The sequence below is a fragment of the Pygocentrus nattereri genome, chromosome 1 (assembly GCF_015220715.1).
Source record: "Pygocentrus nattereri isolate fPygNat1 chromosome 1, fPygNat1.pri, whole genome shotgun sequence".
Taxonomy (NCBI): domain Eukaryota; kingdom Metazoa; phylum Chordata; class Actinopteri; order Characiformes; family Serrasalmidae; genus Pygocentrus; species Pygocentrus nattereri.
In genome coordinates, this window is record NC_051211.1 from 50584814 (window position 1) to 50612123 (window position 27310).

The 27310-nt window shown below is 40.5% G+C and overlaps 2 protein-coding genes across 25 annotated transcripts in view; one reads left to right on the forward strand and one right to left on the reverse strand.

Annotated features, from left to right (window-relative positions):
* The window catches only part of cax1 (cation/H+ exchanger protein 1), a 1125587-nt gene that overhangs the window by 303745 nt on the left and 794532 nt on the right, over positions 1-27310 (forward strand). The gene's annotated exons all lie outside the window — the stretch shown is intronic.
* wnk1b (WNK lysine deficient protein kinase 1b) overlaps positions 1-27310 on the reverse strand; it is a 124475-nt gene that overhangs the window by 34114 nt on the left and 63051 nt on the right. For all 24 annotated transcript variants that reach the window (XM_037539485.1, XM_037539480.1, XM_037539477.1 and 21 more), the window contains exons 3-9: positions 25686-25858; positions 17439-17659; positions 15685-15842; positions 7813-7901; positions 6021-6240; positions 4678-4999; positions 3864-4054 (exon numbers count right to left, since the gene is read on the reverse strand). In XM_037539485.1, coding sequence (XP_037395382.1) covers positions 3864-4054; positions 4678-4999; positions 6021-6240; positions 7813-7901; positions 15685-15842; positions 17439-17659; positions 25686-25858 — 1374 coding nt within the window. The remainder of the gene's footprint in view (positions 1-3863; positions 4055-4677; positions 5000-6020; positions 6241-7812; positions 7902-15684; positions 15843-17438; positions 17660-25685; positions 25859-27310) is intronic.

A 27310-nucleotide genomic window follows, 5' to 3' on the forward strand; every position in this document is an offset into this window, starting at 1 on the left:
AATGCCTCTAGAAGCTCCCTCACAGAATGTTATTACTTAAAATGGTTTCAAATACACTGTCTGGTGTCTGCAATAGGACTTCGGCCCAAAACGTGTTTTGTAAAATTCACTTATGGTGGAGATGCACGCAGGGCACTATGAGGCACAGTCCCCAAAGAAAACTCCAGATTTATTACTATTACTAACAATATCTAAAGTCAAAATGAAAACAAAAAAGCACTCTAATCTTCACAGAACCTGCTTTTATTCCCTCTCATATTGACTATTGCAATTCACTGTACTTGGGAATCTGTCAGTCAGGGTTGTCACGTCTGCAGTTGGTCCAAAATGCAGCCGCAAAAGCTCCTGACTGGTACCAAGAAAAGGGAGAGCATCACCACTGTACTTGCATCATTGCATTGGTTACCAATAAAACACAGAACTGAACGTAAAGTTTTATCATTTATTTTTAAAGCATTGGTTTGGCTCCCAGCTATATCTCTGACCTCCTCTGCTTCTATGATCTTCTAACTAGTTTCTATGAGTCATTCCACGGTCTCAAATGAGATTTAAAGGTGACCGGGCCTTTTCTGCCGCTGCCCCAAGACAGTCTTCCGCTTTTCATAAAGGAATCCACCACAATAAATATTTAAGTCAAATCTTAAAACCCATCTATTTTTTCAGCCATTCAAGTCTTTTTAATGATTATGCACTCAGTATCTGTTCTGTCTTGCCAGTATAGTTCTTCCATCTAGTTTTATTTGGCCCTTTTTGTTTTATTGCTTTTACGGACGTGATTTCTTTTGCTTGAACAATGTATTATGAAGTTTTGATTAGTTAGTAGTGGTTATTTAATTGGTATTATTGTGCTGCACTTTGGCCGACACTTGTCAAGTCACCTTTATGTCTATAGCACATTTACAAGACTTGACTTGAAAAGACATGGTTCACTGGTTATTTTGGTTAGCAACTAAAATGGTAGACATCACAACCCCTGGTTCCCATCACCACCACTGTTTTAAAAAAAATAAATAAATAAAACAGTCATTAAGTTTCCCCTACAATAAACCATTTCACATAAAACCAATCTGAATGACATGTTTACAGCACAGTAACAGAACTATGTGGAAATCTAGAAAATAACAGATTTCCCCTTTAATAGAAATACTATGGGTTAAATCCACTACTACTGCACTTGGTAACCAGAGAAACTTAAGTACTTCTCTATTGAAATGTTGAAACTGTACAAGTGACTCTACATTAATATGCTGGGTTTTTTTTTTGGTTTTTTTTTTAAAAAAAGAACAGAGATTTAGCAAACAACAGAAACAACTCTATGTTCTTTAAGTTTCCACAGAACATTTTAGAAGACTAGAGTAAAATTCATCACTGCCTAAAGCAGGGGTGTCCAATCTTACACACAAAGGGCTGGTGTGGCTGCAGGTTTTCACTCCAAACAAGCTGAAGCTCACCTGACTCTACTTTTTAAATCAGTCGGTCTTAGTCTTCAAACATTTCATCAGATGACCTCGTGCTCTGTTGTAGTGAAAACCTGCAGCCACACCAGCCCTCTAAGGATAAGATTGGACACCTCTGACCTAAACAGACAGAAAACGCTAAGTTTCTGAAAGGCAAAGTTCTAGATGTATAATTTAATGTGCACTTAAAAACAAGTAGTTCCACCTTCAGTTTAAGAAGAATATTTCAGCACATCATGATGCTATAGATATTTTTAGCACAGAGCAAAGCGAATTTAGGAGGGGAAAAAAAAAAAACAAACCAAAAAAACAGAGTGGTTTACAACAAACTGCATTTTACAACAAATAACACATTAGGACAAATAACAACAGATACTGTCAATCCGATAAGAAAGAAAAAAAAACAAAAAAAAAACCAAAAAGCATCAGTGCTGTGCAGACTCCAGTCCTTTCATCAGCTCCTCCATGCAGAGCAGAGGTCAGCATCAGCCGTCTCAGAGACAAACAACCTCTCAATAGCTGACAGAAACACAGACAGCTCAAAAGCTTTGCTTTCATCTGTGAGATCTTCATTTACTTCTAGTCACTTTAGGATATTAAGAAGAACACAAGCAGAAAAAGTGGAGAACAGGGACAACAAGCATTTATTTTTTTACCAAGAAGAGCACTATCAAACGCAGTCTCTGTACCTGCATTTATATGGAAAACTGATGTACACCATATTGAAAATAATTATGGATGGCAAAACATATGAGAAGCTCAATGGTGCTGTACTGTCCTTAGGGACCACCAAGACCTCCCATAGGATTTACCTTCTGGAATGAAAAGGAATGGGCTAGGATGAGCCTTCACTTCTCTGAGCAGAGGAATCATTCAAAGTTGAAGCGTTATTGTTTCAGAGGCACAGAGGAGTGATGGGAGCCTGGCAGGCAGCACAGCACTGCTGAAAAGGTGAACCACTGCAAGACGTGGTCTTGCACAGGGGGCAACTTATTTTGGAACAATAAACCAAAACAAAGAGAGTAACATGTAAACATACTCAAAGTACCATGTAAAATGGGCGATGAGGAGGACCAATGGCAACGTGCATGGTGGTAGAAATTCAACACGGAGAGAGCGAGAGAGCGAGAGAGAGAGAGCGAGAGAGATAGATAGATAGATAGATAGATAGATAGATAGATAGATAGATAGATAGATAGATAGATAGATAGATAGATAGAAAAGAAAGAAAGAAAGAAAGAAAGAAAGAAAGAGAGTGAGTGAGTGAGAGCGAGAGAAAGAGAGCGAGTGAGCGAGAGAGAGAGTGAGCGAGAAAAGAATGGGCCGTTTGAAAAGGACTCAAACCCCATTAGAGTTTATGGTTTTACGTCAATGGCTTTGCTTTTCTTCACATGCATCATTCCTTCATAGGCTCAAACAAACCATGTTTCCACACCATAAAAAGAAATCCGGTTAAGACATGCAACCACAGGCGCTCATAAAAATCCACAACCGAGTCAGTCAGCACTGTTTTAAAGACAGAGACATCATTCAAAAAAAAAAAAAGCGCATTTGCTAAAATCTCTAGCCTAATCTCAAAGACTTCTTCCTCAGCTGGCAGGCTTGCTGTCTGTGGTTGTCTTACCTGTAAAATCTCTCAAGTCTAAATCGCACTAAGGCTGAAGTTTGACTAGCATCTAGTCCGTAATGATGGGGTTTCATTTTGACACTGAACAATCATTTGCAAAAGTTTGAACAGTTCTGGTAAAACGACACGTTTTGCTGATTTTCTAAGTGAAAATAAGGCAAAAAACATGGCATTTTTCCTGCACATTTTAATCGACAAATTCCATTTACTTGATGAGTTCAACATATTTTGGAAAAAAAATAAAACTCAAAATGTGCCATAACTTCTGTACAAGCCACGTTTTGTGTGCTTTTCCCTCCAATATGTTAGATTCAGCAAATAAACAGTAATTATTCATTAAAACATGTAGATGCGCGTTCTCTGTAGAGGACGAGTTAAATCATTTTCACTTAGAAAATAATCAAAACATGTAATTTCACCAGGTGCACCAGGTGTATGCCCCAACTTTTGCATACAAACTGTATCTTTGCTGCTGGGTTGGAAGCTGAAGCAAATTTTCTAGGACCTTAATCACTGTTTTGGCAGCAAAAGCTTGCAAGTGATTAATTACTGGGCTGTAGGTTGGACGACAACAGCTGAAAAAGAGAGGCCCAACCAAAACAGACTGGGTGGGGGGGATAAAACACAATGATGCTAATGCTCTGTGCCTACACCAGTCATTATTAGCAAACAACTGTTAATGCTAACATGCTAATGTTTAGTGACTGCTGAGTAGTGACCCTGCGATAACTGCCCTCTTATCCGAGTGAGTCAGGTCTCATTGTGGCTGTGAGACTTACCATAGTCTGCTGGGGGAAGGCAGGGTGCTGCTGGGCAGGCTGGGAGGCAGGGGTGTAAGAGGCCTGCCCAGGCTGCTGCTGCTGGGAGCCCTGCTGGGATCCTGCTGAAGAACTGTAGGACATGGTGAGCTGGTTGAGGGGCGTCTCGGAGTATAAGGACAAGCCCTGTCCACTGTCTACTGTGCCTTCAGCTGCGGAGAGAAACAGAACAGTAACTCCCACACTTTTCCAACAACATTATGGGGGAATGTTAATAGGGCTGCACAATGTAGATAACATACTATATACACACACCATATACTATTTGAGATAAAGCTGTAGGCAAAAGTTTGGGTGCCCATTTCACTGATTTTTTTTAAAGTGAAAATAAGTTCATACATCCTTTATAGAAAACATACTTTTTGCACATTATTGATGCACAATTACTGGTTATCTGCAGAAAAACACACCGTGAAGCCCATTGTGTCAACACAATCAGTAGCCAATATTGCCTACAGTTTTATATAAATAAACAATGTTTTATTTAATTATTTAATATTTTATTTATTTTGCAGTTGCAGTTTTGGCATATTTTAAATATACATTGGCCAGTTCTGGTCATGACAAAATGTTAAGTAAATTTGAAATAAAAGCACAGCTTGAGATTTTTCAATACTTTTAGTGGCCGAGTTGTGGCCGAGTTTGACACTCCTGCTCTAGTGGACGTGTTAACTCTCACTTAGAAAACAAACAAAACGTATATGACTGCAAGTACAGCCCTAATGCCCCGATATCTGTGCAGCCCTAATGGTTAACTTCTGCTGCTCATACATACAGGTGATGGAGATGCCACTTTGTTGGTACTGCAGCTGTTGGTGCTGGTCTGCTTCAGGCTCTTCTGACTCAGGCTGGCCAGGGGTTGGTGGCTGGACACCGCACTGATTCAGAGTGGCTCCTGGGGTTGCCTGAGGCCCGAGTTGCAAGGCCTTCTGGGACTCGCTCAGCTGCTGCTGCAGTTCAGCCTCCTTTTTCCGTTTCTCCTGCTCCTCTCGCACTAGCTGGCGCTGCTCTCGCTTTCGTAGGATCAGCGACACACGGTCCTTAATGGCCTTGGCCATGGTCTTGTGGTCGCCTTCACACACATAGCCAGAGTCAACCTGTAATTCAAAAAAACGCATCAGACTCACAAAATCAAAATTTACACAATTTAGTCCACCTCAAATTTAATTGATCAGGCAAAACATGTCTGCTGTGCCGGGCTTGCTTCTTTAGTTTTGGACCTGAGCTATGAGGCTAATGTAGCCAGGAAGCTTACAGCCCACCAATTAGCACTGAGAAAAGCACAAACCTTAATAATCAAACAGGTCCCACTTTACATGGTGAAACTTCATTTCTGTGCAGCTTCAGCATTACATAAAATAATCAAATAATCAAAAACAACCAAAGCTGCAAACATGTGATTACTCCAATAGTTAGTTAAATTAACAGCTAAATCGAATTATTTAAATTGAATTACATTTAAAATGTATTATAGTTTAATCTTCCAGCTGTTCCGCTACTCGTTTCCCCATCTATGGGTTTATATTGTATATTTGCATTCTAATCTGTTCCGTTTGGTAAGCCTTTGAAAATTAATGCTTAAATAGCCATTACAGCTGTATTTCATGTCTCCGTCATCCTGTCCTAGAAGCACTGTGAGCTCAGAAGAGCGCCACTGTTCTGTAATAATTTATTATTTTGAGTAAAATTAGTGGCAGGAAGAGAAAAGGAGGCTAGCAAAGAAGAATAAACAGGAACAAGTAGCCGTTTAAACAACGTGTAAAGCTGTGTGACTTAACTGGCTAGTCTAGCCAGTTGTTTACAGAAAAGTTAACTTTAAAAAACTTGTTTGTTTTTGTGGCTCAGGAAACTGACCAAAAATAAATAAATAAAAATAATTAAAAAAAAAAAAAAAAAAAAAATCAACCAACCTTAAATAAAGGTTCTGCTTTTCAACTGCCAAATATTTCTTTTTGTCCGCTGGGCCGATGAAATCAGTCACACAAAAGTATATCGTACATGATCACATGATGCGTTATCAGTGGTTGGATTAGCTGTTTTGTGAAACTGGTTTTGCAAAGTGTTCAATGTTTTCTTAATACCACATTAAGACCTCAAGGTAGCACTTTAAGAACCTACCATTTCTTGGGCCACATCTTCTGGAACATCTTTACTGAGGTCAAAAGAGAACTCAATGGCTTCGTTATCTTTGTATTTGCCTTTCAACTTCTTGGCGTCTTCAATGCGCAGCCAGAGCTTGATGGCGATCATCTCCCCATCGTCCTCCTCAGCCAATTCCACTCGCACCCCCGTCTCTTCCTGGAAGAAGGCATGGTTCAGCAGGACTTTAATAGCGTATCTGTAGATGGAGAGAAAAAAGAAGCACAGACTCAGAAGACAGCAGAGAAATCATGACCGGCAAAATGCATAAACAAAAAGTTGTATTCATTTGACTGGAGAAGCCACATCAGGTCGCGAATTAAACAAACAAAAACAAACAAACAAAAAAAAAAGGAGTAACTCTGCCTACATAATACAAGGATTCATCTGATAAATGACGTACAGTATGTGCCAAACCAAAAACTGATAACCTTCTGCATCCAATTTGCCTCATGGTCATACGGACGTTTAACGAGCTTGCAGCTGTCTCACCACACAGCAACAAAGCAGGCAAAATCAGCAGGACCTCTGGTAAACAACTCATTCACTGACAATCAGGTCAGCTCTGGGAGATTTACCACACTGCAGATCCTACCTCCAAAGCTAAAACGAGCATGGATTTCATCAGGGGGAGTGCTAATGTTAACGAGTGAAATCTGTACAGAGCTTTTTGAGTATTGTCAGGTAACCAGAATCATGCACAAACAGCGATTTGCAATACTTAAAGAGGAATTTCTAAATTTCTGCGTAATTCAATGGTTAAGATGTAAACAAAGTCGCTGTTGTTTGATGCAAAAGGTACTGCTCTACAGAAACTTCTTGACGCAGGAACTAGAAGTCTCCTGCACAGAAAGTTATTACATTAAATGGTCATAAATTTGCTGCCTGATGCCTGAGACAGTGTTTTATGATAGATTTGAGGAGGTTTGGCCTTTAAAAAAAAAAATATATATATATATATATATATATATATATTTTTTTTAGAATGCATTTGTGGCTAAATCATTTCCAAAGAAGCCAGAAATGGAAGCTTTAGTGCTGTTTTATCATCATCAACATTTTCTATAAAACTCAGAAGACTTGTAGGTTTAGTGGAGGCTTTGCATAGCAAATAAAATGGTTATATTTGTGCGGCAGAAAACACAACCCCTGGTTACTATCACCAGCACTGTAAAGATTTCTCTACAATTAAACTTTCCATATCAAACCACTCTAATTATCATCTACATCTCAACCACTAATTAGGGAGAAATTTTTAAAGTTTGGTGGAATTCCCCTTTAAGTGCCATATTAAAGAAAAGGGGAATAAATACTTGGTCTTTTGTGATCACACCATAGTAAAAGAAATGTGACCTAACTAAATTATAAAAATCAAGACAAAAAAGCCTGGAATGCATGCAGAAGCGGTGTGTTTACCAGGAACCCAGCAAGGGGAAGCTGGTGTTGAGGCTTTAAGGAGATATGGGGTAAATCCTATGCTACTTTCCTATTGCTCTGTTTTGAGGTAATGATTAAGGCTCTGTTCCCCTCAGTGGCTGTATCCTTCTTAGTGTGGGATGTAACTAGCAGCTGGTAATAAACTGTGTGGTGCTTATCACACTGATGACCAGCCTGCCAGACCCTCCAATATACTCTCATATCAGCACAGTTTACAAGAAACGGCTCCTTAGTGCACCTGGGGGTCAACAGAAGCGAGGCTGAATTATTACTGGTGTCTCAATGTTATGAATAACTCTATGAGTGTGTGCAAGTGAGAGAAAAAACTGCTTACCTCTCATCTTTGTTTTGTCGAATACACCCCTCAATGATCTCCTTCACCTCCGGTATGGCTACCTTATCAAAGCTGCCAGGTTTCACTCCCTGCAGAGTGAGAAAAGGAGACAAGACTGGTAACATCAATGCACCGTCTAAAGCAAGGAAAGCAAACTCTACATTTTAATACCAAAAACAGCTGGCAAGTCTGAGCAGCGAGGCCACAAGGTGGAGATTTACTTCAGAACAATGAGACGTGTGGAACTGGAATACGTCTGGTAGGCGGTACTTTAGGTAACAGATTAGTTTGATAGTCCACTGTAGATGCTTTGTAGATGCTCGATCTGTCTTTAACATTCAACTAAATATATATTAAATGCAACTTAACCTGAAATTGAGTGTGAAACATTCTATTAAATCTAACCCCAACCTTAACATTCACACAAAACCTGCACCGACTCCTACACCTAATCCTAATGCTGTTAATAACCAACTGGGAACCACCAGAAACCTTGGTAATAATTTAAGCATCTGTAGATCATCTTTCGGAGGCCATCAACATAAGGTGTGACTAGTTTATGCATATGATGCCAAAATATGATGCTAAATGATATTTGCCAGTTACACATTTATGTAGCGTCTTATTCAGCATGTCCTTATACCAGATCTCCTGGCAAGAGTTATTTTTAGCTAGTGATGCATCAAAATGAAAATTCCTGTCCGAGCTCAAGTAATGCCCGGACACAGGAGTCATCTGACCAAAAAAAAAAAAAAAAGTAAGAAAAGTGGGGGGTTTTTTTGGGCTTATTTGCTTGTTTTTTATTTATGCTTAATAAATGAATAAACATAGTAAACAATGTAACACAGAAAACACTTTTAAACTGCAAAAATGGTATCTTGTCAAGTGAAATGTCTTAAATAGTCCCATTTTGAAATGTTTGTGCACTTATAAGATTATTGACCTTATACTGTATATCTAGACATTAATAACTTGTTTTAGGAGTAAAATTCTGACTATACAGGCAGATCATTTTGCTGGTTTCAAGCACATTTCTTACAACAAGCACAATTATCTGCCAATATAGTGCGAATTTTACTTAAACCTTAATGTACTACATTATTTACTACAATAAACTACAAATAATGTAATAAAAATCTAAAATAATAATCTTCAAGAATTAAGCCTACATTTCTCAACAGCAGATATTTTAGATTTATTGTGTATATTTAAGATCATTTTACTTGACAACATAGCATTTTTGCTGTGTACTATTAATATCTGCTTTCAACAGGACAAAACTGAGCTCACAACGTATCCACAGGCTACAGAATGTGCCCGCGAAATCCAGCATCCTCGAGAACAGATTAGTAATTGGACAGTAATTCAACCCAGTCACTCCCTCTAAATGACCTTGATCCAGCTACTGTTTTATTATAGCTACATTTAACAACTGTATTAACCTTAAAAATTCACACATGCTTGAAAGTTTAAGAAATTACCCATGCTGTATGAACCACTAAGTAATAGTGGTCTTTTTTTCAAGCTAATATGCTGGTATTTCTGTTTCTGGAGTAACTTAACGTTCCTTGTGCCCTATTAAGGGTGGACAATGTGACCACATTTACTGTTATCATGATAAATTGTATCAATATACTTTTCTGATCATATGTCTGATTACAAAGACAGAAAAAGTAGGCCTGGTTAAGTGGATTTAGTTAAATGCAGTATGTGAAGACTATAATTCATCATAGTCATAGCTTCTGATAGCATTTTATAGCATATTGTATTTATTTTTGCTATATCGTCCACCTTTATGTCCTACCCTGGAAATTTCAGCCATGTGGCATTTAAATGGCAGAATAAATGATCTAACAAAAACACCTTTCAACCATATCAGCTCTGCCCTGCAATAGATGTCTGTTCTTTGTATTTTGTGGCATGTTATAAACACCCAAACACGGGCGTGAAATCCAAACAGAAGTATGACACAGCACTCTTAGAGCTGGTGATGTAGACGAACGAGTCGTCTCAAGGATAGAACTCGCTAATCCTACAAATATAAATCTATGAAAGTTTCCAATTCATGCTTTAAATCTGAGGATTACAAGTGTAGAAGATGGGATGTGACACGACGACAGATCCGCTGAGTCATTAGGAACGATTACTGATGCAGGGAAGTAATTACGCCAGGGTCAGGGTAATGAACTGCACATTATGACTTCTATTACACCGGAGAAACCACTAGCCAGATCCAACTAACAGCATCAAGGTAATCTCACAGAACCCGTTCTCTCAAAACATGAAAAATCCATATAATCCACTTGACATCTCAACAAATGCTGCTAACAAAACATTTCTTCCTTTGTGAAGTTCTTCTCTTAGCACAAAAGTCAAGCACAACTCATTTCACATTAAAGTGACTATGCAAAGTTGTCAGCTTGTCAAAACAGCCGTCTAAAAGTAGGGCCAAAAAGTTTGAGGGACTTACCGAAGATAACCTGGTACACAGAGGGCTGAGGGCTATGTGCTGCCATACACTGAGGTCTGCCGCACTATTTACCAAGGCACCCCCCAAACCTGACAAGCCTCAGCATTCTCTCCTTATATAACCTGTCCCCTCCGTCAGATTCCAACGCCAAACAAAGTTAAGCAGACGGAAGGTCTAATAGAATTAAGCCAGAAAGGCGAAGTATTGCAATAACAAGGCCATTAAAAAAGCTAATTACGGATGCTTCCAGTGAATGGGTCCCTTTAAGCCGGATGCATGCTGCCTCCCACTCTGACTGGCCAACAAAAGAGGGAAAATTAGAGGTAATCATTTCGTTCTTCTGAAAGAGGAGGGAGGAGAGAGCTGGGAGAAGTTGGAGGTGGACTGGAAGGTGGAGGCTGATAAAAGAACAAAAGTAATTATGAATTCCAGAAGTGTTGCACATCTGCAAGTGATGTACAAAAGAGTTAAGCTGCCCATCTAAGCGTTTTATTTTCTGCTCGACTTGTCTCAGCAGCGTACGCCGTAATTGCTTTTAAGGGGCCGGTGGATTAAGCGAGACGTCTCCATGAGAACAACAAGAACCTAAAATAACTCTGACATTATCTCCAAATGACTGAGCCCAATTCAAACAGCCGAAGCCATAAACTGCTCATCAAGAGCCGCTTATTAATGTGCTGACTACAGTAAAAGGAGGATGTTGACTAGAGATTTTAACAAGAACATTAAAAATCACGCCGATACTGAAAAAAACGAGGTCAAAAACAAGTGTGACTTGAACAAACCTACGATTCTGATTTACGTCATTACAAAAGAAGCATTCAACCAACCACATCGCACAATCACAAAGAGCCAAGGCTGCACATGTTCCTTCTGAGGAGTTTTAACCAGGTGCTCCACCTGGGTGCAATAAAGGCACCTTCTACAGCCAAGCCTCCACATTCAACTCTTCTGCCCAGCACACAGATGCTGTTTTTTGTAGTCCAGATGTGCCTTATTCCCTTACTATTATGATTTCACCCTCACAGACTTCTATTGCTTCTTTTACAACTCTTTTGAATCTGTTTACTGCATGCTGTGCTGAGTGAAAACAGCCCACAGGGATGACATCCGATAGATGTAGCCATAATTTGATGTTACTCATTCAGTGCTAATGTGGCATGAACACTTGCACTACTTATTAGGATCACAGCCATAGAAACTACCTCCTTTCAAAACAATGTTAATGTAATTGGTACAGACGTCCTGAGGGTGCAAATTTTTTTTTTCCTTCAGAAATAAAGTTGTTTCTGCCTAATAAAATCACTGGGACGTAAACAAAGCTTTTCAGAGCAGGTTGTCAAATGCACCATCCTGGAGAAACTTCAAGTCAGAATCAAGTCAGTCCTGGTGAGAGGAACCAGATGTCCGCAAAGCATGCCATGCTATCAGAGGTACATGCAGTCTGTTGTAAGGCAAAATATCCCCCAAAGAAATTTTGTTTTCTGTAGACATTGTAACCCCTGGTTCCTAGTAGCCACACTAAAGAAATTTGAGTCAATTACTTCATATCAAACTACTCAATGTTTACATATCAACAACTGACCTGCAAAGAAATGTTGAAAAATTAGTGTAATTCCCATCTAAAGTCACATTTCTGCTAGAGGTGGTCAATATGACACTCTTTTAATACTGTGTGATCACTTTTGTTATTGTAATGCACAGCATGCATAATATCAGTACTTAAAGAGCGCTGATCAGCTGCATGTTTCAGCATAACTTGGTTTTTGGTTGCAGTCTATACATTTCACTCTACCAGTGCATTGCTGATGATCTGTATCCTGTATTGTCAACATTTCTTTAAATATGGTGATGCACTATGTTTTTTCACATATCACCCATATCAAAATTCAGGAGTTTGCTTAATGGAAATTTAGTCCAGTATCTTTTACTTGCAGACAGTAACTTGCATTGCATATGCCACAGATTTAGGGACATCAAGAAAGTGCTGATAAAAACTCACAGTCATAAAAAAGAATTTATAAAATCTTAATTATACTGAATGTCCATCATGACGGTGAAACATAAAACCACTTCCGCTGCTTTAGATTAAAGGCTGCAGTTGTTGATGCCGTCTGAAAGAACACTGCATCACTTCATAATGTGGAATTCGGTTTCACAATAAGGAATTTGTAGGGTGGGTGGGACAGATCTGTCTAAAGAAGTGAATTCAGGGCCACTGAGCTCAAAATGCCCTCCGATTGCATCAAACTTAAACTGCTTCTCTCGGCGGCCTGTTGGGTCTGCACTATTGGATTGCGGGAGATTAAAATGCCATGCGGCCGTGTGTCTGACAGCTTTTCTAAACGAGCCAGGGCAGCAGAATCCAGGACATGCCCCGGGCTTCCCTTTCTGTCAACAGGTGCAGTGGAATAAATGAAAGCTGCCACCTGTCCATCTGTCTTCCCTCCCACATTGCTGACAAACACAAAAAAACAAGCAACCCGCACTACCGTCTTGGCTCTGTACGGGCTTTTCTAGAGCCTTCTGTTGTCTCTTACTCGGTCTGCCTCAGACGCCTTGAGCCAAGCTGATTCACGAGCTGTCTGGATCCTCTTTAGCAACACAGCTGTTTGTGCGCGAGCACTTTCTGCCTCTGTGTCTGCCTTCGTTGATGAGACAGAGGCTGTGTTCAGGTGAGAGCTACAGGAAACAGCAAAGATACACATCGCTGTGGCTTACAGAAACACATGATCGGCATGAAAGGCATCTGAAGATCGATGATAAAAATCAGTGAGGGCACAGGTGGGCGTAGCTGTTTGGGTTTCGGCAAACTCAAAATGAAAACAATATCCCCACCACACTGAAATTCACTGTAAATAAAGAGTTTACACCGAAGCAGACAGAACAATAGCACCACATAGTCAGCACTGCCCCCAACTGGTGACTCATCAGGGATTAATGCCTAGTTCAATTTCCAGCCACCTCCATAATGATATACCAAAGCAATGCAATTGTACCCTGGAATAAAGCAAAGTGCAGCTGCTTCCAAGCTCAGGATTAACATGTGTGACAGCTTTACACTGTAAAGGACTATTATTCACATCTATCACGCACACTCTAATCCACACACTATATATAATGCACATACTATCCATTAATAAGAATAATACATTTCATACATGAAATGCATTTCAAACAAAAAAATGTCTACCCTCCTCTTAAAGAGAAAAGAAAGTTATTTTAAAAATTACAAATGCATATCAATTTTAATTATCTTTGTCTTCTACGATTTATTTTATTATTATTATTTAAACAGTTTTGTACAACATGTATGTCGTACCTTAGCAACCACCTGGATTACCAAAGCAATGGCCTAGCAACAGCCTAGCAACCACCTGGATTACCAAAGCAATGGCCTAGCAACAGCCTAGCAACCACCTGGATTACCAAAGCAATGGCCTAGCAACATCTTACATAACAACCACCAAGCAATAAACCATAAAATAGAGCTGAAATTATTGTATAAACCCAATTTAGATATCAAAAGTTATCAAAAACAAACAGTTTTTGGTCATTCAAGAATTTTCCCTTTCTACTGTAAAGTTCGTGCCACTCCTAATACTATTATTACTATTGCCACTACAATCCTTATAATTATTATTATAATAATAATAATTATTATTATTATTATTATTACTACTCCTCCAAATGTTTGGATATCAGGGACAAAAAAAAAAAACCCACAGCTCCCTTGAAGAAAACGGTTTCCCAAGGCACCATAAGACCATTCAACTGATTCAGCCTGAACTTTAGAAGACTCATGACTGTATTTTCTTTCAAAAGCCTGCAAAAGCAAAACAAGCAATTTGTGGAAGGAAAGGAAAGGCCAGCCATTAAGAACAGGATTTAGATTGGATTTACACAGAGCAGCAGCAGGACTGAAGTTTTGCGCAAACTGCAAACAATAGTCTTCAGGGTCAATGACCTCAGCTGGGCCGGATTAAAGCACTGTTTATCTATAAATGGCTTATGAGGGAAACGCCATCACAATAGATTCAAAGCTATTTGTTTTCACAAATGAACCAGCAATTCCTCCATAAATGTAGACATTTGAAGCTCAGTTTGTATATATCGAACCACAAGAATACACTGAACATAAAGGAGGAAGCTACTGTTATAGCAGAGACACTTCCATAAAAATGATGATAATAATAATAATGATAATCACATACTTGTTACTACGACCGCTGCCATGCTTGTAAATCTAATTTGACTGCATTGCATCTGTGCCACTGGCAGGAAAAGGGAAAGTTTCTTGCATACAGTCTTAATTGTATTGCACTTGAAAAGCGAATGGACAATGACAACAGACAGAGGACTAATATTAAAATAATGGAAACCTTGACTTTGTTGGGTAGAGTATTATTGTGTAGGTCTGAAGAACAAAGCTGATATGTGGCCATAATGACAGCAAAGAGTGCTTGTAAGAGTGGGAGGAAAAGAGGGAGGGAGATAAGAAGCAAGAACAAGGCCCAACCCCATGTCTTCATTTTACTCCTATCCCTTGTTCTTAAGTGTCACCCAAACGCCTTAGAACTGAGTTACAAGGGGTAGTGGTTGAAATCTTGCTCTATGAAATGGGACCCTCTAATAAAAAAAACAAAAAAACTTGCTTCATTAACAGCTACTAGTGCTGCTCTGTAGGCGACCCTGCCTGCCTGCGGTGATAGTAGAGGAGGGAAAAGTTCAGCTCCTCACTGCTGGACTTCAGTTACATTTAGGGCATCATACGCCTTCAAAGAGGGAGGCAATCTTTTATTATCATCCAGGCCTAATTCTTTGCTGATGCGAAGCTGAAGTCGGCTACTCGCCAGCCTCTTGTTCAAATTTTCCTGTTCCACCTTAAATGGTACAGCAGTTACATTCTGGTGCTTCAGGTGGCAGAACTGCTAGACTATTTAAGGTGGAACGGGAACTAGCTTGCTACTGAGATATTAGCATGCTATTAGTGATTCTTTTATGCTTGTTATGAAGGACCATAATACACTGAAACGACAAACTACAATAATACAATGGTTATCGTAATTTTTAAGGGAGAAAATTCTCACAATTGTGGGTTACTTTAGTCTGTCGCTTGCGCATCCATCCAACTCCATTTAGAGTGTGTCTCTCCCTCCGTTTGGAGGGACACGTAGCCCTAACACTTTGCCCTACCCCTCTATATCAACAAAATATTGGGACACCCTACCCCTAGACGTGAACGCACAAAAAGAGTGCTAAGGGCCAAGTGGTACGGGCGAGGGGTGAAATGGGATTGGGCCCAATAGAGCTCAATGAGAGCGAGAGGCCTGGAGAGAGTGCGGGAGAGCAAAAGGGAGCAATGGAATGATTTGGGGGGGGGGCTTAGGTGGGATACTCACACTGGTGACCCGGCGGTAGATCTGAGCGGGGTTCTGACACTCTGAGTACGGGTACTCTGAGGTAGCCATCTCCAACATGCACATCCCAAAGGCATACACATCCACCGACTCGTCATACTTCTCCTCATACATCTCAGGCGCCATGAACTCAGGGGTACCTTAAATCAAAAGAACCATTCAGAACTCTGAGGCTTGGACCCATACTCACCCAGCAGGGCCAGAAGGAAGGGAGACGAGAGGAGAATCACGCCATCGTGCCGTTTGACCCCTGAGAAGAAAGAAAGATACAAAAGAGAAGGAGAGAGAGAGAGAGAGAGAGAGAGAGAGAGAGAGAGAGAGAGAGAGAGAGAGAGAGAGAGAGAGAGAGAGAGAGAGAGAGAGAGAGAGAGAGAGAGAGAGGAGCAAAAAAGATAAGGAGAAATAAAAGAAGAAAAAAAAAAAAAGAAGAAGAGGAAGGAGGAAAACTGCCCTCAGTTATTCAGCAGAGAAAGGATTCAGTAATTTCTCTGCAAGGCCTCCTACTGGTTTTTGCTTAGGGGTGTTGGTGCACAGAGAAGGCCCGGCCAAATCCCCTTCTCAAGTTAGCAAGCAAAACAAGGTATAAAGCAAGTTTACTGTCAGCACCAGTCGTTTCAGCTTTAACAGAGATGGGCTTTTCATAATTACATTTACACAAGCATTTACAACAGCATAAAATAAGGACTTTAGGAAAGGCAACATCCACTCACCTTGCAGTTAGCCTGTTATGAGGAAAGGTTATACAGACAGCCGACAGAAAAGCACATCTCAAAGCAAGAGAACACAGTTTTTCTGTGCACCAAGTTAGGTCTGATGAAAGGAAAGGCCTTGCAAAGAAAAAGGGAAACATTTATTTCATGTTTTTTTTTTTTCTTTTTAATTGTGGGCCATTGCATGTTAACTTACCAGTCCACTTTTCAGCATACTTACTCTCTGAACTGCAGTACATTAAATAATCCATACAGCACAGTGAGGGACACTTGAGCTTATAGCCCTACAATTTAGGGGAAAAACAAATACTGAAGAGATCGGGGGAAATATAATGAAATAAAATGGAATAAAGAAGAGGAAAGAGGCCATTAAGGGAAAACAAAGGGCAGGTAACCATAAGGAAACAACAGCATCTCAAACTCCTGAGAAGGAAGGAAAACAAATGTGATGAGGCAAACCTTCGGAGAAAAATGCAACATTATTGGCAACACAAGCAATTATTAACCATTAATCACTGAAGTCCACAGTTCTTCACACCAAAGTGTAACTGCCAACGAACCATGTGGCTGAACCAGTAAAAGTGATTGCCCAAACTGGGATTCCTGCGGCATGTTATAAACTTCAATATGCCACTGTTCATGGAAATTTTAAGTGCTCTCACCAGATTTCTTTACAAGCCAACTAGCTGTTTGTAGTGCTTGTTACTGGTTTCGGCTGGAAAACAGGATTAAAAGGTGTTTTCCCTCTTTATAACAAACAGACACAGCCAGAGCACATCTGTAGTTTCCCAAACTCTCCACCATTTTAAGGGAGAAGTGAAAAACATAACTAAATAAAAAAAAACAACACTGACACCTCGGCTGCCAGGAAAACTGTGGTCTCCACTCAAAAGCACTGTCCAAATCCTGCAGATCACAAAAAAATCTCTCAATATGAAATGCATTCGCTACTGCACCCTTCCCCAGTTTCACAGGGGACTCCCATTCAAACCTAGAAACCAAGTAATGCTAGATGCTAGGGCATACCTATAACACTCTTGGCGAAAGAAGAGCACTTCAGAGTAGCCAGGCCCAGGTCGCCGATCTTAACGGAGCCGGTTGGGCCGGTGATGAAGATGTTGTCACACTTGAGGTCTCGGTGGATGATGGGAGGAGTCCTAGTGTGGAGGAAATGAAGGCCCTTCAGGATCTGACGGCACCAGCTCCGCAGAACCTTGATCTTCATCACTTTGAACCGCTTCAGATACCTTAAGAACATAAGACAATGTTATTTTAGCTGTGTTAGGAGCATTTAGTTTACACTAACACATAAGCTTGTTGCTTGATGTGTAAGTAGGCCTAATGAGCACTCAACCACTACTGATCATCCGAGGTAGAAAAACAAACAACAGCTGTTAAAACGGCAAGAGAGAGCATGTTAACATTAGTCATTAACATTGGAGATGTCCTCACCGACTATAAACGTAACCAAAAATTCTATTCCACAAGCCAATGGAGCCAATATTAAAACTACATATGTATTAAAAAAAAAATTTAAAAAAAATCATACTTTAGTGCAGGCTTTGAATTGAAGCAGAGTTGTTGGGGGGCTATGGGGGGGGCTGTCTAAAGGATGTGAAGTGACTTATTTACAGTCATACGTCTTTCATGATATTACATTTTTGCCACATCATCTCTACACCCGATTCAATTTAGTCACTCTAATGGGCCGTCCAGGACTCCTTCCCCCCAACCCAGCGCCCCCACCCACTCCCCCACCCCCACCCCAACACCTCCGACCAGTCCCCCCGCCCAGCCCAGCCACCAGCTCAAATTACAGCTCAGTGTGAACACGTGGGATGAGAGAGAGGTGCAGAGATCAGCTCTGATATTATTTAACATGCAGGGGTGGAGTTGGGGCGCAGAGTGTGGCTTTAATTAAAATGTAATTTAATAGTGCTAAACTTAGCATTATCTGTTCCACATTAGCTACGGCGCGCTCACCAGAACGAGGAGATCAGACAGACAAATTGGATGGTGTCACCTCAACAGGGACAGATTTAATCGGTTACTGAGTAGAGACAGAATGGACTGAACCGAATACCATATTTCATCTGTAATGTGGCATTATGGAATTTGTATTTCATCAGAGGACGATGCAACTGTCCCCGCTTGCAGGCAGAAAGGCGGGTCCAGTATGGAGAGAGGAGAGCAACATGTGATAGGGGCAGTGTAACCCCCCCCCCCTTCCTCCCCCCAGCACTTTCATTAGATTAGCCTGCCCTAACCAAATCTTTTGGAGCCAAGCCATAGCCAGGATTTAGCCCAGTAATCCTCATTACAACAATCTACTCCGTGAGAGCACAGAGGCAGAGGGAACTGGGGCCCATCACTGCCATGCGAAATGGATGAGACATGTACTTCAAGAACAAAGAAAAACAACAAAACACAACACAAAACAAATGCATGCAGTCCTCCTCAGCCGCTCGCTGACTGCGGTTCACGCTTTTTTCATCTCATTTCCAGCCAAAAGAACTATTAAAGTACAACTTAATAATTTTTTGTGTCAGAAAAAACAGGACATATAGAGCACCATGCAAAAATCAACAAAGCATCTCATTTAAAACCACTTATGTGGGCAATAAGTGTTTTGGCTTGTATCAAATATCATTAGAACAGACGGAAATAAACATTAACCTAGCAAAAAAGCAACAAGAAATGCTTAAAAGTTTGGTTGCAGATTTCTCCTGGACGTCTCCAGCCATCACATGGTTTTGATAAATTCCATCAGTGTCACACTTGATTTAATGTAATGAAGTACTGATTAACCAAATCAAGTTTGAGATGATAACTGTATATGATAACTTGTCAGAGGAAAACCTTCTATCTCCATTTTTTTTTTCAGTTTTTGACATAAATCGAAAAATGCCTGTTGTCCTTTACACTATATGTAAATTTCACGATGAATGGACTAAAAGAAAAAGCCTAAAATTACTTGGAAAAAATTCTGGTTCCATTGACTTCCATTAAAATAAAGTAGGTTTTCTTCTTCTCCTGTAAAGGTTTTCTTCCCACAACAGCGATATAATACTGGGCTGTTATGGGGAAAGGTTTGTTAAGCTAACACAGACACACATAAAATCCCTACTTATTAATATTATTTGTATTTAATATCAATTTTAAAAATCCTGTTCTTCTGATCAAATAAACACATCCTGCCCAGATAAACAGTGTTTTAATTCTATTTTTTCAGGTGTCTAAAACATTTGCACATTATATACTTAACAGAAATTTATATGAAACCCTGCAACACTAACTATAATATCAAATCGATCAATATTTAACTTGTCCACTCTTTGATTCTGTGCAACTACTGCCACCTTAACTCCTCCATGCTTTTAATCTTAAGCCCAACTAGTACCAGCTGTGCTCTCCCAGCAAAAGCTGTTCCCAAAGGAGTCACTGAGCCCCTTCAAAATTTCACCCAAGCAACTACACAAACTCACCTAAGCTGCCTTGCACATTTCTCTCAAGTGCATCTAAAACGGTTCATGAAGATATTTTTGAAAAGATTAAATATAAGATAATGTATTTGAGCAAGGAAGGAGAAAGGAAAATAACTGAAATAATAAGATTTTAAAAAATTATTACAAGATTAAAAGCCTTGTTTTTTCCCTATACCTTTATATCTACATCTCTATCAACCGTAAGACCTGGTAGATACCAAAACTGTCCCCATCAGATAAACCGCACTTAAAGCTTTCATCTCTGAGAGAGAGGAGAAAATCAAGCTGCTTCAGATCTGAAAACATGCACAGGTGCTCCTGTCCATCCTTCCACTGTGAGAAGACCACTCAGCGCTGTGGGTCTGAAAGGATGTGTAGCTGTCAAGAAGCCTCACTGAGAAGATGGCAAAGAAAAATCTGCATCAAACATCTAAACTGGCTATCTGAGATGAGGATTAAGGCTTAATGGACTGATTAGTCTAAATTTGTCGGATTACTAGTACAAGAGGAGCAGAAACAACCACTGAAATTTGGAGGTGTGGAAAAACATCCGTTAAATTCCTTGAAAAACTGAAGCGACTCGTCTGGAAAAAGGGAGCCGTAATAAAAACAAAACACTAAATTCTGAGAAAATATAGTTGCATTATTTATTAGCTAAGCTGTTTTCTGCTTTGTCTTGAGGCTGAAAAAGGAATAAATTGTACTTAATGTCCGTTTTGACTGGAAAATAAATAAAGCATGGTCTCCGATACTCTTACAGCACCGCACATTTAGCTTTACAGTGCAAAAGAAAGACAAAGCCATTACTGCTCGAACAGGATGGATGCTTAACACAACAATCAAAGGATCTGGAGCCGTTTCGGGCTTTATAACACAGCAAGGAAGTGAATGTGTATACAATGGAAAATGTTTAATTTACCACACAAACAACCGCCTCAGGGTTTAGTAACTCTCTCTGCAAACTCATCAAGATAATGGAGATAGAACACGATGCATGCCGTACATGTTTTCTAAGACTTTCATTTCCATTTCCCTTCTTCTCTATTAATTCCCTATTGCTCCAGTCATCTTTCCTTTGGTTATTATTAGGAGCAATAGTAAAAGTAGCAGCTTATTTTCATAAGGAACAATGAAACTCTTCAACAAAGCAAAAAGCAGGAAATGAAGAACACAAACGTTGTGGGCCAATTACTGTGGGTGGTTTCTTCAACAGCACTTGTCAGCAACCCTCTGTGGCCCAACAGGCTTGTTTGGGGCAGAATCAGGTACGGCAGGGTGAGCTTACACAAATGCAGAACCTATTGACAGGCAAGGTTTATGCCCTGCCAAGCATAAATGTGCCAGAGGCACTGAGCAGCATTTCCATCAACTGCTTACACAAGCTTCAGGTGGTTTCAAGTTAGTTAACAGGGCAGTTACATAAACATTACTATGGTAATAGAAATGTACCAGGACCATCCGCAGTCACTGGCAAGGAGAACTGAACAGTAAAGGTGCGTTTACATTTCCGATCAGGCACAACATTCTGACCACCTCCATGTTTCTGCGCTCACTGTCCATTTTATCAGCTCCACTTACTGTATAGCTGCACTGTGTAGTTCTACAGTTACAGACTGTAGTCCATCTGTTTCTCTGATACTCTGCTACCCTGTTCTTCAGTGGTCAGGACCCCCATGTACCCTCACAGAGCAGGTACTATTTGGGTGGTGGATCATTCTCAGCACTGCAGTAACACTGACGTGGTGGTGGAGGAGTGTTATTGTGTGTTGTGATGGTCTGAGTGGATCAGACGCAGCAGAACTACAAAGTGCACCTATACAGTAAGTGGAGCGGATAAAATGGACAAAATAAGTGTAGAAACAAGGAGGTGGTCATAATGTTATGCCTGATCAGTGTATTTAATTTACTTACCTCAAATACTTGGTAAAGTTGCACCATCCCTGAACAAATGCCCTCAATGGGAAAACATTTTTTTCATTCATTTTAATTAATTGCATTAATTCCAACTTTGACCCAATTCACTCCTATTGCAGTTGAGCAAAATTCAAATCATTCCAAACCTACGCAGTAAGCAATGAAAAATGTGTGCACATTCCGTTCATTGAGAGGTGTGCAAACAGCAATTCTTTTAAGAGGTAAAAAAGGCAGGGCTCCTTTGCAGCATGAGTGACATGTGGGCCTTCAGCCAAAGGTGAGCTCAGAAGTGAGGGCTGGGGGGAGTCTTCTCATTCAGCGAAGAACAGCCATCTGCACAAATTCACTCTCTCAGCTATACATCTCTTCTAACTCGTTCCACAGGATAGGAAACACTGAACACAATTCGAGGTACTCTCCACAACAGCACAACAGCCTGAGAGAGCCAACATTTCAGCTTCTGAGAGATTGAGTGATTATAGGACAGGACAATTGGCTTCCAGAAAGGTATTTACAGACCCTTTAGGGGGCTGGACTGGTAAATCTTTACTGCTTAACATGAGAAGGTGAGCAAATAAGTTTACATAAGCTAACACAAACAAGACAAAAGCCTCTCAGTGTGGTCTTTGGTGGCCCAGGAGTGATCAGGTGTCCTGGTATGCAGCAGGGACACTCCCAGGTTCTGACCTTCTGGCCCACATAGCACCAAAAACAGAAGAAGAAAGACAAAAGAACTGCATTTCAAGTCAAATAAAAGTAAATTGCACCTGATTATTGCGTCAAACAGAAGGAAACAACCACAAAAACAAACTACCCGCAGCTAGAGGTCAGTCCTATTAACTAGGGTCCAATGGATTTGAAAGTTTTGTGGCCATTAAAAATATCAACTTTGGGCAGCTATGAACTCAAATGACTGCTAACGTCAGCCAATATAATTTTATATTTTAGATGCTAAAAGATCAAGTTAAGCAGTGATTCACTCACTGATATTATTGTCTGACTATTACACTTTTTTTAAACCCTAATAGAAACAGAAGACAAAAAAAAAAAAAAAAAACACCCACATTTAAGTAATGTACCACAACACAAGGAGCACAGATACCCAGAATGCTTTGCACTTTTGGTTTAAATGTGGTTTAAAATTAAATTTCACTTCTTATGGTTCTTATTTTTCATTATTTCTTCTGATGCACAGTTTTGGTTATAACGTTATGCTACTTACCACGATGGTCTTCTGTGTTCAGATTCACTAGTTCAGCCTGTATTATCACAGTGTCTCATACTGAGCTGCCCAGCATCTGGGACTTTGGACCTAGTCTAAGGTTTCTTCTCAACATTGCGAGGTAGAGTTCAGGCAACAGCACAATAAAAAAAAATATGCCAATTATCAGTGATATTATCAAATGATCTGGACAATGCTGTCACCTAATATCAGCTAACTGATATATTGGTCAAGTCCTAATAATAATAACAACAATAACTTTTCATTATGTGGGCCCAGATACCTATCTACACATATAAAGGTTCCTAAAAGGGTTCTTTGGAGTATTGCCATAGAAGAAGCACTTTTAGCTCCTTTTGTTTGTTTTTTTTTTTTTTTTTTTTTTAACAATGTGTGGCCGACTGTGGTTTGAACTATCCTGCAGGATGGTAGATCTCCAGGACCAAAACTTTAGGGGAGCAAAGGGGTTCTTCTACAGCAGTGGTCACTGACCGTCCTCCTGGAGATCAACTGTCCTGCAGAGTTTAGCTCCAACCTACACCTAACATGCTGCTCCCTTTACCTACAGTGAAAAAGGATCCATACAGAGTCAAGAAAAAGAAGTGTATGACTGACCAAACTAAGGTAAGACTGACCAGGCGTGTATATAAAATACTCTTGCTATGTTATTCTCCGTTCCCCCCCTCATTTTTGGCCTCTGGTCATGCTCCTGGTGTTGCTGCTGTTATGAGCCGTGTGATTAGTGCTCAGACAAGCCAAAGACAGACATTTAATTGTGCATGACTGGGACTGTGAGGAGGGGGAGCCGTGTGCAGGCTCATCCTTTGACCATGAACTTAGTACGCCCTGAGCAACTCCAACAGCCTTGTTGGCCCAGCCCCTGTCGCAATTCAGCCATGTTTTGTTCACGATTTGTTTAACTAAGGGGTCATTTTTAACAGTCCATGAGGTAGTTACTAGATTTTTAGACCTATACCAGAGGCCAAGGGAAGAAGGAGAAGGGGAAAAAAAATATTCGACTTTGGCCTCATCTGTGTGCGCATGTCAGAATCCACACGTCCACATGAGGGAGCTGCTGACCCTGAGTCTGAGCCCCAGCGCTGACTCTCCGTCCGGTCAACACTGTTCTGCCTGTTCCACTCTCCACATGGCAGGAATGCTTGGAATCTGCATCAGCAGCAGCTGGCGACAGGGCAGCAACCCACAGTGCACCTCTCACATGGAGGTGGCATGCCGCTCTCCTCTCGCACCACCGCTGGGGACTTTTTCCTAAAGCCACCCTATTGTGATTCAGTGTTTTATAAACAGACAATAACCGGCCTTTTTTGGTCTGCAGCTTTCAGTCCTGTGATAGACACAGAGCACGAAAGCACCATTTGGGTGAAAAGAAGCTCTGCTATGTGTTCTGACTTTTCATACCCTGAGGAGCTGAACAATATTCCTGATGTTCTTGGGATAAACAGCATGGAAATGTACAAAACTCAAAAGAAAAAAAGTTACGCAAAGTAAACTGAGATGTAACAGCTTTTCACTTAAAATATAGGAAAACTTCACTGTAGGTCATGTTCAAAGGCCTACATGGCAAGTGATGGGCGTACAGAAATTTTTAAACAGGGTGATTCAAAAAGATTAATCTGATTTCAAAGCGCCATATTTTTACAACGGAGAGGTGCAGAGGAACCAATCACATACCAAATGAAAGTGGGGGTCATAGAGTTTCTGACTGTCAGTGGAAGACGGCTCCCTTCAGTCTGCGAGGAGATGAGACCCCTGAGCAGAAAGCGTGCAGCGTGATTTTCATGGGCAGTGAACCTCCAACAGCTCAGAGCGTTCGCCGTTGGTTCGACAACACCGGATGATCTCTAAAATCGCACTGAAAGAGCTGTGAGTGCAGCAACACCGAACATGCTCAACCCAGCATGGGGTGACTTTGACTATGGTGTTGATGTCCGTACAGCCGGAGGAGGTTCAAACTGAGCAAAAATTACATAAACTTTATGCTCATTTGAACCATTTACAGTTCACTGCGTTGTTCTGTTGCTTACAAGTGAAATAAATAATTTTGAAATCAGACGAATCTTTCTGAATCACCCTCTATTCTCCCAAAGTCTTCATTTGTCGTAAAGGTTGTATTTCCGAGCTCTGATGTTTTTCTGACTGTTTTTTTGTGTCATGATGCTTTCAGACTCTGTAGCTTAATGTCAGAGTGACATAATGCTGATAACATGACAGTCAGGCTTGTTTCCACTGCGTAAAGTGAGTCACTGCACCATTTATAAGATTTGTGCTTTGTCACATTAGCATTATGTCACTGTGATATCATGTAAGCTATAAAGTCAGTTGTAATAACATGCTAAGACATTTCACCCCAAAACTGTCAGCTAAGACAAAAGCAGTCTTTATGACACACCTATTGGAATAAGCCTTTATAAGTGTTTATGTAGATTTAGGCCAGTTGTCATAATGAGCTTATGTAGCCTTATGAACACTGGCCTGCTGTAAAATACTTACCTTAACATTTCAAATGAATTATATTGAAAGTGTGAAAACAGGATACTAAGGATACTTCTGGATACTAAGGAAATAAACAGTTCTAAAATCAGATCAATGATGTCTGAGTGTGCCAGTGGAGGGCAGACATGCTGTACTCACGTTTTTAAGGTGCCTGACGTCATGAGCTCCGTCACCAGCACAATGCACTTGCGCCCCTTTAAGGGAGACTCCCAGGAGTCGTAGAAGCGAACGATGTTAGGGTGCTGCAGGCCTTTCAGCATACCCGCCTCCTCTTTGAAGCGCTGCCGCTCAGACTTGGACAGCTTACGGTCCTGCACAGACACAAACAGAAGAGACAAGGCAAAGCCTTTGATGACTAAAAATTCAACCAATCAATACATACGACATAAATGTGGAGTGTGATGAGAGCTCACATTAACGGCCCAGTCACCCAGTATAAATAATGTGTGGATAACATCTAATGGCTATTTTCTGACCTTTTTTTTCTGTGACTGCATTTTGATCTGAGTATTTTCTATAAGCTGAGCATTTTTTTGGCCATAGAGGGCATAATATCCAAGCTTTCTGGCTTAAGGCTAGAAAGCTATAGGGCAGCATACTGAAAGTTAGTTGTCTGCGTGTCGTCACGTACACAGCATGTGGTTGCTTCTGATTCGAATAACTAAATTACAGGCGGTCCCACCATCTCATCTCGTCTTATTGGATTAAATTTCCCCTACTTAAAGCTTCCTAAGTTAACATTATGAACATTGTAGGCTATAATAAAAAATTGCAGCTCTAGAGATTAGAATATTGGACTTCACACAAAATATCACACAAAAACTTGTGTCTGAATTCATCTGATTAGGACTGTGTGGCTGTTTCAGAGACCCCAACCCCACAGCAGCAAACACAAGAGTTAGCAGTAGAGTCGAAGCCCATCACTTACACTTTGTGACATCTCTGCTTCAGCTTCACAGCATGCATGGACGTAAACGATCATGAGGCAGTCTTTAAACGAATTTTGCATTAAATGACCGTCCCTCTGCCCTGTGAAAGCACTCTCTGCTTTAGACGCTGTAATCCAACACCATATTCTCACCAGGGCTTACACGAGTCAAAAGTGCTTGCGTGGATGGATCATGCATTGCTAGGACGGACACGGAGCACATCTACCCTGCGGACTATTTATTTGGATTTTTAAATATTTTTTTTTTAACATGTTTGTAAATCACATACACACAAATATACAAAATGCTATTTTTGGACAGATACCCTGTCACATGAGCCTAAAAACCCTCCAACATCCTTTCCAATTGGCAGTTTAATGGGGCAAACTGTGAAATTAAAACGTTTCTTCCCATATAAAAGACACCCAGTTAAGCTAAGCCAGAGGCACTGGCCAAGCAGAACTGTATCATCTCCAAAAGCACAGAGGCCCTTTCAGCTCACAGTTCAAACCATGTTAACAAACCCAACCGTAATCACTCCAACAGATATGTATTAAACTAATGACACAGTGAGGAGGGAGAGAGAGAGGAAAAAAAAGGTCATTCACTTTTTCTTTGCCCTACTTTTCCCCAAAAACGCCCACTCACACCACCTACCCCTCACAGCTCACTTCAGAAACACCACAGGCCTCCTTATACGCTATTATCTCCTGTATTTCACAGCTCTAAGAAGCTCTTGCTACATCAAGCCTGTCTGTCCACTCTTGCCTGTCTCTGTCTGGTCAGCCGGCATCCTGCCAGCGTATAATGCTGAGGCCAGAGTCCAATCGCCAC